Source organism: Caretta caretta, chromosome 2 (genome assembly GCF_965140235.1).
Source record: "Caretta caretta isolate rCarCar2 chromosome 2, rCarCar1.hap1, whole genome shotgun sequence".
Lineage (NCBI taxonomy): Eukaryota > Metazoa > Chordata > Testudines > Cheloniidae > Caretta > Caretta caretta.
This window is the reverse complement of record NC_134207.1, coordinates 249,780,764-249,794,967: the sequence shown is the minus strand read 5'-3', so window position 1 is coordinate 249,794,967 and position 14,204 is coordinate 249,780,764. Positions and strand designations below refer to the sequence as shown.

General features: G+C 41.0%; 1 protein-coding gene across 6 annotated transcripts in view; it reads right to left on the bottom strand.

Annotated features, from left to right (window-relative positions):
- PTPRN2 (protein tyrosine phosphatase receptor type N2) overlaps positions 1-14,204 on the bottom strand; it is a 1,070,187-nt gene that overhangs the window by 730,786 nt on the left and 325,197 nt on the right. For 5 of the 6 annotated variants that reach the window (XM_048837619.2, XM_048837620.2, XM_048837615.2 and 2 more), the window contains one exon: positions 10,426-10,539. The exons of the other annotated variant lie outside the window; for it this stretch is intronic. In XM_048837619.2, the coding sequence (XP_048693576.1) occupies positions 10,426-10,539 (114 nt within the window). The remainder of the gene's footprint in view (positions 1-10,425; positions 10,540-14,204) is intronic. 6 annotated transcript variants of the gene reach the window in all.

Sequence of the window (14,204 nt, the reverse complement as noted above, 5' to 3'; positions counted from 1 at the left end):
GAAAAGTAACAATACTTTTATAAATGGTCTGTGAATTTGTTGCCAGCTCCAGAGCCAACCACCCACTCCGGAAGTTATCATTGACTTGTATTAGGTTTTTTTTCCCTTAGATGGTGTTGCATATACCACTACGCCATCTTGATAAAACTGAGGTCAGGTGAAGTGAAAGAGAAAATGAATGTCTGCAAGTTAAAACTGCAATAGGGAGAGAAAAGATAATGTAAAATATAAGTGAGAAAACAAAAGGAAAATATATCAATTGATTACAATGCTTATTCACTTTGCCAGAGTCTTGACTTCCTTCTTTGTAGATGCCACAGAAGCTGTGGTCATTGTTTGAAAAGGCAAAATGCACAAAAAAGCATTTTTAGAAACAGTACACAATAGATATGGTTGCATTTTAAAATAATGTATCCTTTTTTTCAACTGAAAAAATTCAAAATGTGGTTGTTTTTTTTTTTTGCAACTGTAGTAAACAGCCATATCAACTAAGTTTTCTTCCTTAGAGCTTTGAATGGTCAGATCCAATAGCAAAAAGTAACTTGACTTGCAAACATTTATCCAAGCCAAACCCACTAACAAATGGGACATAAACCATCGTTCTCATTTGTTCCTCAAAACAAAACAACAAAAACAAAAAACAAAACAAACAAAAAAAACCCCAACAAACCAGGCTTTCCAATACAAGTAAAATGCAGTGTGTCAGTACCTATGTCGTATGGAAGCTGAACAGTCTGGGAACATGCTGCCTTGGTGCATTCAGAGATTTAATTTACCTTAAATATCAGGATAGGATGTTTTGCTCTGCATGAGATAGTGTTCCGTACAAGCACTCTGAGTGGGTGCTTGCACAATGCTTCCTACATGAACTCTTTTTTCTTGTAACACATGTTGCTGTAGCAGCTGCAGTTCCAAAGTGGTTTAATAACATCTGCTAATTATTAGCCTTTTAGAATCATTGGTCAGAAACTGCTTTAGGAAACAAATGCAATTCCCTTCTGACATAGTGAATAAAAGAAATGCCATCACCCTCTTTTATTATTGCTTTTAATATGTTTTCTAGTGACATTTTTGACTCTGTTTGAATTTTAATGGAGTTTCACCAAGTGCTTCCATATTGCCTTGCATGCTTCTGATAAATTCACATGGTCATCTGGGATAACTTGACCATCATGCTTTTCTAGAATCTTGTAAAGAACTGGGGATGAGTGATCTCTTTGTCTGTGTTGTTCATTTCTTTGACTGTCTGATTAAACTATTTGGACAAAAAGGAAAATGAATACATATTTTAAGTCCTACTAACATCACCATAGTAAAGAAGTTCAGGCATTTTAGTGCATAGTAACACAAATATACATTCATGAGGGCCGGCTCTAGGTTTTTTGCCGCCCCGAGCTCCGAGAGTGCAACTGCCGAAGCAAAAAAAAAAAAAGATGGGCATCCCTGGAATTGTGTTGCTTTGCTGGTGCTTAGAGCCAGTCCTGGCATTCATTGGGATTCCTCTTCTTTGTTATCTCTCACAGTGGCTTGTGTTAAGATGATTCTGAAGATCAGCAACAGTGATAAATACTTCCATCTCTTCAGGGACTGTACAATCTCATCCATCCTGCCTTCTATAGTGCTGTGCTTTCTGGCTATCCCAAGGTTATATAAGGGCAGCATTGCCCTAACCATGCTCAGTTTCTTTAAGCCAGAAGACATTGGTGCAAAGGATCTCAAAACTCCAGTGCAGCGGGGATGGAGGATGGGTCATGGAAAATCCACATGAACTATGTCTCAAAGCACAACAGTTACAATACAGGTACATAACCATTTTATCTTCTTTGATGGGTTGCACATGTGTATTCCACTCAGGTGACTCACAAGTAGTACTATTAAGAGGTGGGGCTTGGAGGTAACTTACATATTATCTGCAGAAATACTTTCCCAAAGTTTGCATCAGATATTTTAGTAGTCAGGATGGTGTAATGGTTAGTGAAGGACCAAGTAACAGCCCTACAATTGTCCAATATGGGGATGTCCCTCAAATACACTGCAGTAGCTTGAGCCCTTGTTGAATGGGTCAACAGTCGCTGCAGTGGAGGGGTGTTTGGTACCCCACATACTGTTGTGATGCAGGAAGTAACCCATTCGGAAACTGTGATGAAACTCCCTGATCTTTAATTCTGTGGGCATAAAAGAGACAAAGAAACAAGAAGATAGCCTAAAAGGATTTAGTCCTGCCCAGATAGAAAGCCAGTGCTCACTTTACATACCCAGTGTGAAGCTACTCTTCATCTCTACTTGAATGTGGCTTTGGGAAAAAAATATACATAGCTGTATAGTTTGGTTCTGATGAAATGTTGATATTATTTTTGTTGAAAACATAGGAAGTGTTGGCATTTAATCTGATCCAAACTATACAGCTTTACCTCTACTCTTCTGGCTGACATAATGGCAACGAAAAAAAATGTCTTCTGACAGAAATGAGACAAAGAATAGGTTGCCAAAGGCTTGAATGGAGGACACAGCAGAGTCACTAATACAGTGGAGGTTCCCAAAGAGGAACCAAGAGTTTTACAGAAGGAAAAATGCCAACACCTTTTAAAAATCTAGTAACCTTGGGGTTGGGAAAAAATGGCCTTCCCCAAGGTAAGGATGGATTACCAAGATCACAGCTAAGTGGAATCCAGAGAAAGAACCATGGATTTAAGGTGTAGCAGATACTCTGAAATGTCCTGAATCTTAGCATCTGTTGGCTGAATTCTCTAATGGACCAGATCAAGAAATGCTTCCATTTGGTTTTGTAGGTGGACCTAGTGGACTGCTTCCCATTATTAAGTAGTATGTCCTGAACTGCCATTGACAAGTCCTTTGTTACTTGATCCAACCAGGCAGCAGACATGCTGTGAGGTGCAAGCTGCTCAGATCTGGGTGCCACATTTGTCCACACTTCAGAAATCACAGGAGGGGTGATGGGGGTTGAAACGAGAGACTGTGAAGATTTGGGAATCAGCACTTTCTCAACCACAGTGGCCAACATGGATTATCTTGGCACTATCTTGTTTCAATATGAGTATGATCTGATGGATGAGCAGAATAGAGGGGAATGCATACATGAGCTATGGTCCTCATCTCAGCAGAAAGGCATCAGTTAGTGAGTCTCGACTGTGACCTACTCAAGAAGAAAACTGACATTTCTTCTTGTCTTTCACTGTGAATAAGTTGACTGGCAGAATACCCCAGGACTTGAAGATGGTTACCCAGTACAATGTTCTTTAGCAACCATTCATAATTCACAGGGAAATTCCTGGTGAGACTCTGCCAGCTGATTCTGGAAGCAAGGTAAGTGAGCAGCAACAGGAGCAATGCCTTCTTTGATGCAAAAGTGCTGGAGCGTCATCACTTCCCAACAGACCTGAATGGACCATGCCCCTCCCTGTCTGTTCAAACAGTACACTGAAGTTGTATTGTCAGTGAGCTTCTGGACCAACAAGCCCTTGAGGTAAGGGGGAAAAGCATAGCAAGTGTGAATCATTCAAAGTTCAAGAACGCAGATATGAAGAGCCACATCTTGCTTGGTCCACAAAGCTTAGATTTGCAAACCCCCTAATTGTGCACCCACCTTATCAGAGAGGTGTTGATAATGACTGTCTTGATTGGAAGGAGATGAGTAAATGCTATGCCTCCATATACATTGTTCTGATCCATCCACCATGCTAGGAAACACAGGACTGCAGGAGAAACCCAGACCAATTTGTTCAGAGGGTGTCTGTTCAATCAAGAGACTAGCTTCTGCCACCCTCAAATGATGCACAGGCATAGCCTGACATGCAGAGTCATGTGAATACATGAAACCATGTGGCCTAGTATCCTTAAACATACCTGGACAGTGATGGTGCGGTGGCACAACTGGCAAATTGCCTGAAACTGTCTTGAGGGCAAAAAGCCATCAATTTTGTAGAATTGAATAGAGTTCCAATAAACTCGATCCCCTGTATTGGAATAATGAGGACTTCCCCTTGTTCAGCTTGAGTATCAAATGACTGAAGAGATGGATAATGAACTGGACATGGAAAAGAATTCAAAGTTCAGATCTGCGTGGTGCTAACTAATCTCCATGTAAGGGAAGATAATGAATTCCATTCCTCCTCAAGAATGCCACCACCATGACAATGTACTTGATGAATTACACCGGGGGCCAAGGACAGGCCAAAAGGAAGTACTGTGTATTGATAATGTCAACTTGCCGTTACAAATCTCAAACTTCCTGTGACTTGGCAATACTGCCACATAGAAACAGGCATCCTGGAGATCTAGGGCAGCAAACCAGTCCTTGTGGTTTAAGGAGGGAAGGATTGATGCCAGGGAAACCATGCAAAATCTTATATATCTGCTATACTTGTTGAAATTTTGAAGGTTTAGTATGGGTCTCAGATCCCCTTTAACTTGGGGATCAGAAAGTATTGTGAACCCCTTTCCCTGATATTGAAGGTGGATTTCTTCTAGAGCACCTAGAGTGAACAGAATCAGACCTTACTGAAGGAACACAGCTTTGTGAGATGGGGATGGAGAGGCTAGAATATCCCAGTCTCTCAGTGTTCAGGACCCATTTATGAGTCATGATTTCCTGAGCACTGAAAAACTAGGATAATCTGTTCCCAAAGGGCTAGGGGGAGAGATCAGATGATTGCTGGTGGCTGTATTGCTGTCCTTGAGGAAGAAATAAAATCTGCTGTTTCCCCGAAGATGACAGAGAACAAGCTGGTTGATTCTAGTAGGAGCTGGAGGATCTCCATCTCTGTGACTTGTGCCTCCCCCACAAAAAGTCATGCTGCTTCAGAGGATATCAAGACTACCTGTAATACTGCTGAGAGTATTGTTTTAGAGTGGTAGCTGTTATAGAGTCCTGTACTGCTATATCTTGGGGGCTGGAGTATAGGTCCCCAATTAACGGAGTATAGCACACGAGTGTTTAAATGAGTGCAAACTCATCGGTTTTCTCAGAGAACAAAAACTGACCATCCAAATCAAGGTCCTCTATGGTTTGCTGGATGTCAGAAGCTATGCCAGAGTTTTGTAACCAGAAGCCTCTTCTCACTGGTTATTGCAGAGACCATTCCCCAAAAACAAGCACCTGCCACACTGAGCACCAACAGGAGCGATGTATTGGCCACCAATAGGTCTTCTGCCAGGCTGAACTCCTCCCTTTCATCTTCAGGCAACCTATTAGTAAACATGGGCATTGCTTCCCAATTTACAAAATTATATTTTGCTAACAGTGCCTGCTGTGGTTAGTTATGGACATCTGGAGAGAGGAGATGGAATAATTTATTCCCAACAAGTTAAGTCTCTTGGACTCTGGAGATGATCTGAATCTCCCTGTCACAACATCTCATTGGCAGCTGTGACCACAAGGAAGTATGGGGCAGGGTAGGAATAAAAACACTTGAAGCCTTGCATTAGAATGTGATATCATTTCTCCGTGCACTTGGCTGTAAGCGCTAAGAAGGCTGGCATGTGTCACAAGGCCTTCGCCTGTTCCAAAAGAGCTTCGATAATAGGCAAGACTACTCTCCCATGGGCTGCTGCCTGAACAAGGTCCAAAAGCCTGAACATGTTCTCTTGGACAAACACAACTTCTGTGCCTAACAATTCAGTCATCCTCCTCAGTTGGTCCTGATAAGATTTAAAATCCTCTGAAACTAAGGAGGAGGAATCTGAGGCCGTTGAGTCATCGAATGAGGAGGACGACAGATTAACTGGGGTCAGTGGGTCCTCTTGATACAACCTGCTCCTGTGGTAGTCTTGTAAGTCTGGTTGCCTACAAGGGCCAGTATCTGCAGGGGCCTGCAATGTAGGTGGCTCTGGCAGGTACCCAGCAAAATGGTCTGTCAATCTTCCCTTCAAGTGTGCTGGTAATTGAGACCTGGGAGACACCCCAGGAGTTCCAAAAGGGCCACTGCTGAAGTGTTTAAAGTATAGACAGGGAGACACGGGTCGATGGCCCAGCAGTACCAAGTACCTGAGGAGTCCTGGCAATGTTCCATGTCCTTCTTTGAAGAGGAAGAAGAGTCTTTCTTTGATCTGGGGTGACTTCAGTCATGTTATGGATCCTGTTTTGGGGAATCCCCGGAGGAAAATCAGCCCCTCTTTCTCTGAGAACAGTCTGCATCCAGGGGTCTGCCAGAGACCACTGCAGCTTCTGTAGCAGTGTGAGAATTTGGGTGATCCAAAGGCCCTGGGACTGAAGCAGGTATCCTCATCTGCTCTGTGAGGTGCTGCTTGAGATGCAGATCTCTGGAAATCTGCATCCTTTTCTTGAAAGAACAGCAGATACTACACCTCTCTTTAATGTGTCCCTTGCTGAGACACAAAAGACAATGCATGGGGGTGGGTGTCCCTATTTAAAATAGATACCCCACACGATGGGCACTGCTTAATGATAGGCGAGTGTATACCACTGGAGCCTCACACCAAAACTAACTGACTAAAACAAATAAAACAGTAAAGAAACTAGACACTGAGCACTAACTACTAACTAACCAGCTATTAACTAAGAAAAAAAAGGCAGGAATCTAACTTGCTGGCTTCATAGAGAAAAAACCCTGAGGTAAACCACATAGGGAGCTCAGACTCAGGAGATGGTTGGTGAGAAGGAACTGAGGATGATGCCCATATATAGCCTCTGGAGGGGCCACATGGAGGCACAGAGTGTGTGCACCTCCCCAACAGGCAGTGCTGCAGAAAGCTCTCCAGTTCTGGCACAGTACTGAGTGGAACCCACATTTGCAGCTATTTGAATAAGAATGAGAAATGTTTTACCTCCTTCTCATGCATTATAGAAGGACCAGTGGCACAAGAAGCTGATTATAAATTTCAGCAACCGTCAAGGGCTTTTTTCTTACCCACACCCAAGTTCATAAACTTTTCAGAAAATCTTCATAATGAGCATTGCCAGAGTCTTGACAAGGATCATATGAGCGAAAATGCCATGCGGGATTACAGTACTGTGAGAAAACAAAACTTCGCAGCAAGGTACTGACAGCTGACATAAACAGAAATACTCTCAGTGGGTAAAAAAGCCATGAAAATTGTACCCTCGTGAAAATTTAATTCAACATAAAGTCAAGATCCTTTATTAAGGAGATTAACATCAATAGTATGACTCATCCAACTTTCTATTGTATGCTTTGCTAGCATACTGCATGTAACTAAGGGTGGCAGAATAAACTGATGTGTTATTAGTGCTACATTCTACTTTGTTTTATTGTATCTGAACATACAACCTTTCCTTTTGGCCTTTGCTTTGATCAAAAACTTCACTTGAAAGTAATCAACACCACCAAAAATAAAGAAAAATGAGGATGGATAGCCTAATTAGCAATAAGGAAATAGAGATGCGCATGCTACCGGCAGAGGAAAATGAGGAAGTTAGTACTACTGACAGAATGTAAAAATCTGGAATAAAAAAACAACAACCCATTGTAAAAATTAAGACCAAAGGTACTAGAAAACCACTCAAGATAATGAGCAACAAAAAATACCCTTAATTGGCAATATGGCTGATGCAGCTGCTAACAGGAATTTTACTCATTCTGAAATGAATTATAATTGACATATTGTACAATCTTTCAGGTAAAATCTGTGTGGCATGTTGCTATGCCAGTAACAAAGAGTGCAGTTTGATCCTGTTCTTTTCATGGTAGATGTAGCTTTAGCTGAAGCAGAGCTAGTTAGTAGTGCTGCTGAAGGACAAGGCAAAACTGGAAATTAGAACTGCTCATGGAGCGATCTTTTGGAGCAAGTTAAGACCTTCTCTGAATATTTCTGGACCATCTGTGTGGTCCTGAAAGAGCAAGTTTCCTTTATGTCTGAATTGGATGAAAGAGATATGATATTCTGTAGAGTGCACAGGAAAGCAGTATTAACCATGCAAATGATCATCATTACAACTGACACACATGGGTTGGAAGTATGGACCTTGATACCTACAGTAGAAAACAAAGACTTCCCTCTAAATCTCATTATAAGAATAATGGATTGGGTAAACACTGATAAAACTAATCTGGCAGAACTGTCATAACAATGGACACACTTTAAACATTTCTACCAATTGAAGAGTTATAGTTGGTTCTGTTGGTCCAGTTCTTTATGCACAATGAATACTCCAGTATTTGCCAAGAATGAGGAGAGTAGAGAGGAAGTATGACACGCACTGAATGTGTGTATTGTATGTATCTGTTGCAGATATTTTTAAGGTCCCCATGGTACCTAATTGCTGAGAATATTAGACAAGAGAGCTCAAACTGATGTAAGAGCAAGCAGGAAGATGAACATCTGTGTGTGTTTGTGTAGGTTCCTGAACCAGTTTTAATAGTGACATACCCCTTCTTTCCCTACCTGATATTTAATATGCATATTCTACACCAGTCTCTTTCAATGCACTAAGCAGGAGACAGACCACATTTCATTCATAATATTTCCCTTAGGGGAAAATACTGCTTGCCCCTTTACAAGGATTAAAGTGCAGCAGAAATGCCAACATATCTGCTGGAAGGATGGTGGGCTCCAGATAGAGAGAACATGTGCAGAGAAATTCTGGATCAAAACAAGCTCGGTGATCAGTGATGGCTCTCTGCACAAGAGCATGGGGATGGCAGGTACATCATGAGCAAGTTAGAGTGTGGTGGGCTCTGGCAAAGGGTCCACAGAGAGTGGAGATCCACCAGTCCCAAATCCTGCAGGGGAGCTGGGAGACATTAAGTAGTCACTAGGTACCTGGCTTCACAGTTGCCCCACATCATACTCACAGATGAGGAAGGATTCCATCTCTCCAGCTCCTACAAAGGTGCTCTGAGCAAAGACCATTGCCTTGGGCTTTGCTTGCAAGACATTGATTTAGCCCAGGGGAGGCCAACCTGAGCCTGAGAAGGAGCCAGAATTTACCAATGTACATTGCCAAAGAGCCACAGTAATATGTCAGCAGCTCCCCTCCCCAACCCCGCTCCCAGCACCTCCCACCCACCAGCAGTCCCGCCAATCAGTGCCTCCCCCTCTCTGCCCGCACCTCCCAATCAACTGTTTTGTGGTATGCAGGCGACTCAGAGGGGGAGGAGTGAGGGCACAGCAGGCTCAGGGGAGGGCTCGGAAGGGGTGGAGTGGGGGCAGGGCCTGTGGCAGAGCCAGGGTTTGAGCAGTGAGCACACTGCCCCCCAACCCCCCGGCACACTGGAAAGTTGGTGCCTGTAGCTCCAGCCCCGGAGTCGATGCCTATACAAGGAGCCGCATATTAACTTCTGAAGAGCCACACGTGGCTCCAGAGCCACAGGTTGGCGCCTCCTGATTTAGCCCTTAATGAATGGCAAGCTAGGATCACATCAGTAGGAGGCAGCTGGACAGGAAATAAATCCTCAGCCTATTTTGGTGTCCTGCAAGGGTGTATAATAAATCATTCCAACATACATTTTGGAACCATTTAAAATGAAGATTAAAATGACAAAGCTTTCCTGTTTTTATCTCTGTCTCCAAAACAAATGTGTTTATTCACTTATAACACATAAAGAAGTTTGTTCAAGTTACTGTTCTTCATTTTGTTCAAAGTTTTGTTTTGTTAATTCCAAGTAAGCCACTCAGAAACCAGATTCTCCCTTCTCAGCCTTTCCATCACTTTAGAGTGAGTGTACGGATTATCTCAAGGAAGATTCACTAAGCATTACTACAGCCATGCTAGATTTAGTAGTTAAATGAAACCAGAACAGTTCAAATAAAGAAGTACAGAAATTAATTAGGAAGTTAGGAATTTCTCATAGCTGATGGAAAGTTAACCCCTAGCAAGTTGGGTGCCCAATGTGCTTTTATCCTGCCATGTGCTGTGATGCATTCAAATGTATGGTAAATTATTCCTCAGCTATTAATGATTTACACTAGTGCAGCAGTCCGCAAACTGTGGGTCAGGACCGCAAAGCATTAGACTTGCTGGGACCCAGGACTGAAGCTGAAGCCTGAGCTCCACCCCCACCTCGGGCACTGGGGGTCGGGCTGCAGCCCCTTCTTCCTCATGTAGTAACTTTGTTGTCAGATGGGGGCCGCAGTGCAATGATGTTTGAGAACCCTGCACTAGCGTAAACCATGTCTCCTCTTGTGGAGGTACACCAATGGCTAAAATTTCAGCATAGAAAAGGTTGAAGGCACAGACACACATGGTTTGCAGAGGGGACATAACCTTCCTTTAGATGCTTCACCAAAACACTGCTACATATTCACTGGCTCAGGAGGTATTCTGCCTGGATAAGAACTGTAGGATCAGGCCTGAAACATACTGATTTAAATTTTCTGTACCACATAATACCAAAACCCACCGAAAATAATTACTCTACACCACGGACTGTTGCTCTTTTGCCCCACACATTTCTTGGGTCCACTCTCATTCAATTTTTACTGTACCTCTATGTGAAAGCTTCTCTAAGATGATCCTTAGGTGCTGAAGAATGGAGGGTGAAATTTCATATTTATATACATCTATTACCGGAACCCGCTGACATCTCCCAAATACTCCATCTGCAGAAAAAGAAGGCAAAAGGGGAAAGGAAAAGAAAAAAATAGTTCTCATTCTCTGAAAGGAAGAAACACATGATGAGATGTGCACTTGCAATATGTCCTAATTATATACTGCAAAAACTCTTTAGAACACAGTTTTAAAAAGTCATCAAAGGACTACTGGAATTTTGAAGTAGTCATGAAGCAGTGCATTTTCTATCAGAATAAATAATACTGGAAGAAAATTATCCTGGTAGAGGAGGGAGGGAGGATCTATTGTATATTATAAAGTTATAAGACCACACTTTAAAAAAAAAAGGTAATTTCAGACTTCTGGCTTCCAAATCTTTTGATGTAAGGCTTCTTTTCTGACAACTGTGTTTGTGTGGGAAAATTAATGTTCAGCATCTCATACTTTCCAGATGAAAAGCAAAGCACCCAGAAAATATAAATATTAATTTTCAGGAATTATGAGGATTTGTTGAAATATTTTTAATGTAGGAACTGTGCGCCAGGCATTGGTAAATGCATGCTGAATCCATAATGCCCAGCAAAGGCTCATTTCAAGTAGTATCCTCTAATGAATGCAGTAAAAGAAAACTGCTCACAGAACAATGATATATTAATGGAGCCTAATTTATTTAGCTCCATTCTATTTGTCTAAAATGACAAGACTCTTCTCATCAATGTCTTTTCAAATCACACCTTCTAATTAATTTAGGTCCTAATTAGTCTTTATTTAGAGAGTTGTTCATTTTGAGACGAGCTTACTGTGTATGTGTGGGAGGCAGGGGGGAGTTCAAACCTTCAAATTACCTTTCTCTCGTTCATATAAAAGACTGATTCAGAGTGTAGGTGCTTCATATACACTCTGACCATCTGTAGTTTTAGGTTTCAGAGAAAAAAGGTGGTTTCATTTATTGTTCAGTATAGTTTTGCTTTACAGAGTGATCCAAAGGAAACCATTCAAATGCAACACATTTAATTAGGAGAATATTCTGCATAGTACTGGTTTTACCTCAGTAATTACTGCACATCTCATATCACATTTGTGTTTAAAAAGAACAGCTTCATCTGATTAGCAAAAAACAACATCAGGTATTAATTTGCAAGCATCCATTCACTTCTATGGGACTTTGCAGAATCAAAAGAATAGAGAGAGAAGCAACTGCCTCAGTTGCTCTCAAATGATGAATAATGTTCACATGACATTCAGAAAACAAGCAAGTATGTGGCATAGAAGAAATAATGTAGTATTACCTTCATTATTCCATGTAAATAACTAATTGAAATTAACTGAAATTTATTTTCTAGTGTCCATTTCAACCCCCCCAAACCGAAAAATGCCAAATAGGATTAACCCACATTAAAAATTCACCTCCTAGCTCAATTTTTATTTCTGAAAATTATTTTTTAAATTAAAATTTCAACAGGAAGGCACGTAAACGGGTGTGAAGTCTCGATCTCATTTTGAAATCCTGATGCAGTTTGAAATAGCCACAGTATCAAACTTTTTTTAAAAAAATGAAGAATTATAAATTTATAGTAAATTCATTATGAACAAATAAGGCTTTGATTTATCAAGGAACTTAAGCATGTGCCTATCTCTAAGAACATGGATAGTCTCATCAAAGTCAACAGGATTCTTCAATTGGTAAAGGTTGAGTTGAGGCAAAAAACCTTAAGCGGTTACAAATAATTTGGCTACAAATCTCAATGGTTTAGAATTAAAAAAACCCACATTACATAATACAAACAAACAAGTTATTGGGAGTATTTTATTCTATGTTAGTTTTAAATTCAGCTGAATAAAAAAATTTTTAACCTGAGTCTAGAATCTAGAACACACTTTGTATTTAATTCCAATTACATCATTTTTACATCCTATTTTAAGAGTCATTGCCAGAAAAGCTATTTCTTCTGCAAGTTCTAGAATTAAAAAGTTGATTACTTGATACACATATCCCTTTCTAAACTTGCATTTGGCCTGACAACTTTCATGCAAAGTCTTCAGCTTGATGCCACTGGAAACAATGAAGATAGTCAAACTTGAAAATTAAGGATTAGGTCCAAAGTCTGATCTGACTTATGCTCCAAGAATAGGGTAACCAGATAGCAACTGTGAAAAAACAGGACATGGGGTGGGGGGTAATATGTGCCAATATAAGAAAAAGTCCCAAAAAACGGGACTGTCCCTATAAAAACAGGACATCTGGTCACCCTATCCAAGAACCTAAATGCAGTTATTGGAACAGCATAGGCAAGATATCTGAATCAGCTAATTATTTGGTCCTTACACTTGAAATGCTGACATAATATGAATTAAAGGGGTACTACTAGGTGCCACTGGAACCAGAACTTCCATTAACTACAATAGTAGAAGAGAGATGGGAAGAGAATGAATGCTACTAATTTATAGCTGGTAAATGGCATCTCTAAAAAGGCTCCCTCTGAGGCATGGCACACCCATTTTTGTGGCATTATGATCTTTACCTGCTACTGCCTGTTACATTGGTCTGTAAGCACCTTTCCAGGTCAGTTGTACCTATCTACTTCCAGATGTACTAAGTTATTCTATTGTGTTAGTATAAGAGCTCCCTCTAGAGTGGCAAAATTACTCAGTTGTGTAATAAATGCTAAATTGTGACGAAGAATGGGTAACTACTTGAAGCTGTAATTAAATGCAAACAAAATGGGAAAGACCTTCTGTCATAAATATAAAGGGAAGGGTAAACCCCTTTAAAATCCCTCCTGGCCAGAGGAAAACTCCTCTCACCTGTAAAGGGTTAAGAAGCTAAAGGTAACCTCGCTGGCACCTGACCAAAATGACCAATGAGGAGACAAGATACTTTCAAAAGCTGGGAGGAGGGAGAGAAACAAAGGGCCTGTGTGTCTGTCTACATGCTGCTTTTGCCGGGGATAGACCAGGAATGGAGTCTTAGAACTTTTAGTAAGTAATCTAGCTAGGTATGTGTTAGGTTATGATTTCTTTAAATGGCTGAGAAAAGAATTGTGCTGAATAGAATAACTATTTCTGTCTGTGTATCTTTTTTGTAACTTAAGGTTTTGCCTAAAGGGATTCTCTATGTTTTGAATCTAATTACCCTATAAGGTATCTACCATCCTGATTCTACAGAGGGGATTTCTTTACCTCTATTTACTCCTATTTCTATTAAAAGTCTTCTTGTAAGAAAACTGAATGCTTTTTCATTGTTCTCAGATCCAAGGGTTTGGGTCTGTGGTCACCTATGCAAATTGGTGAGGCTTTTTATCCAACATTTCCCAAGAAAGGGGGGGGTGCAAGTGTTGGGAGGATTGTTCATTGTTCTTAAGATCCAAGAGTCTGGGTCTGTAGTCACCTAGGCAAATTGGTGAGGCTTTTTACCAAACCTTGTCCAGGAAGTGGGGTGCAAAGTTTTGGGAAGTATTTGGGGGGGAAAGACGTTTCCAAACAGCTCTTCCCCAGTAACCAGTATTTGTTTGGTGGTGGTAGCGGCCAATCCAAGGACAAAGGGTGGAATATTTTGTACCTTGGGGAAGTTTTGACCTAAGCTGGTAAAGACAAGCTTAGGAGATTTTCATGCAGGTCCCCACATCTGTACCCTAGCGTTCAGAGTGGGGGAGGAACCTTGACACCTTCAGAGCTAAATTTTAAGGAATTTTGTTATGTATGATGAATAAAGTTC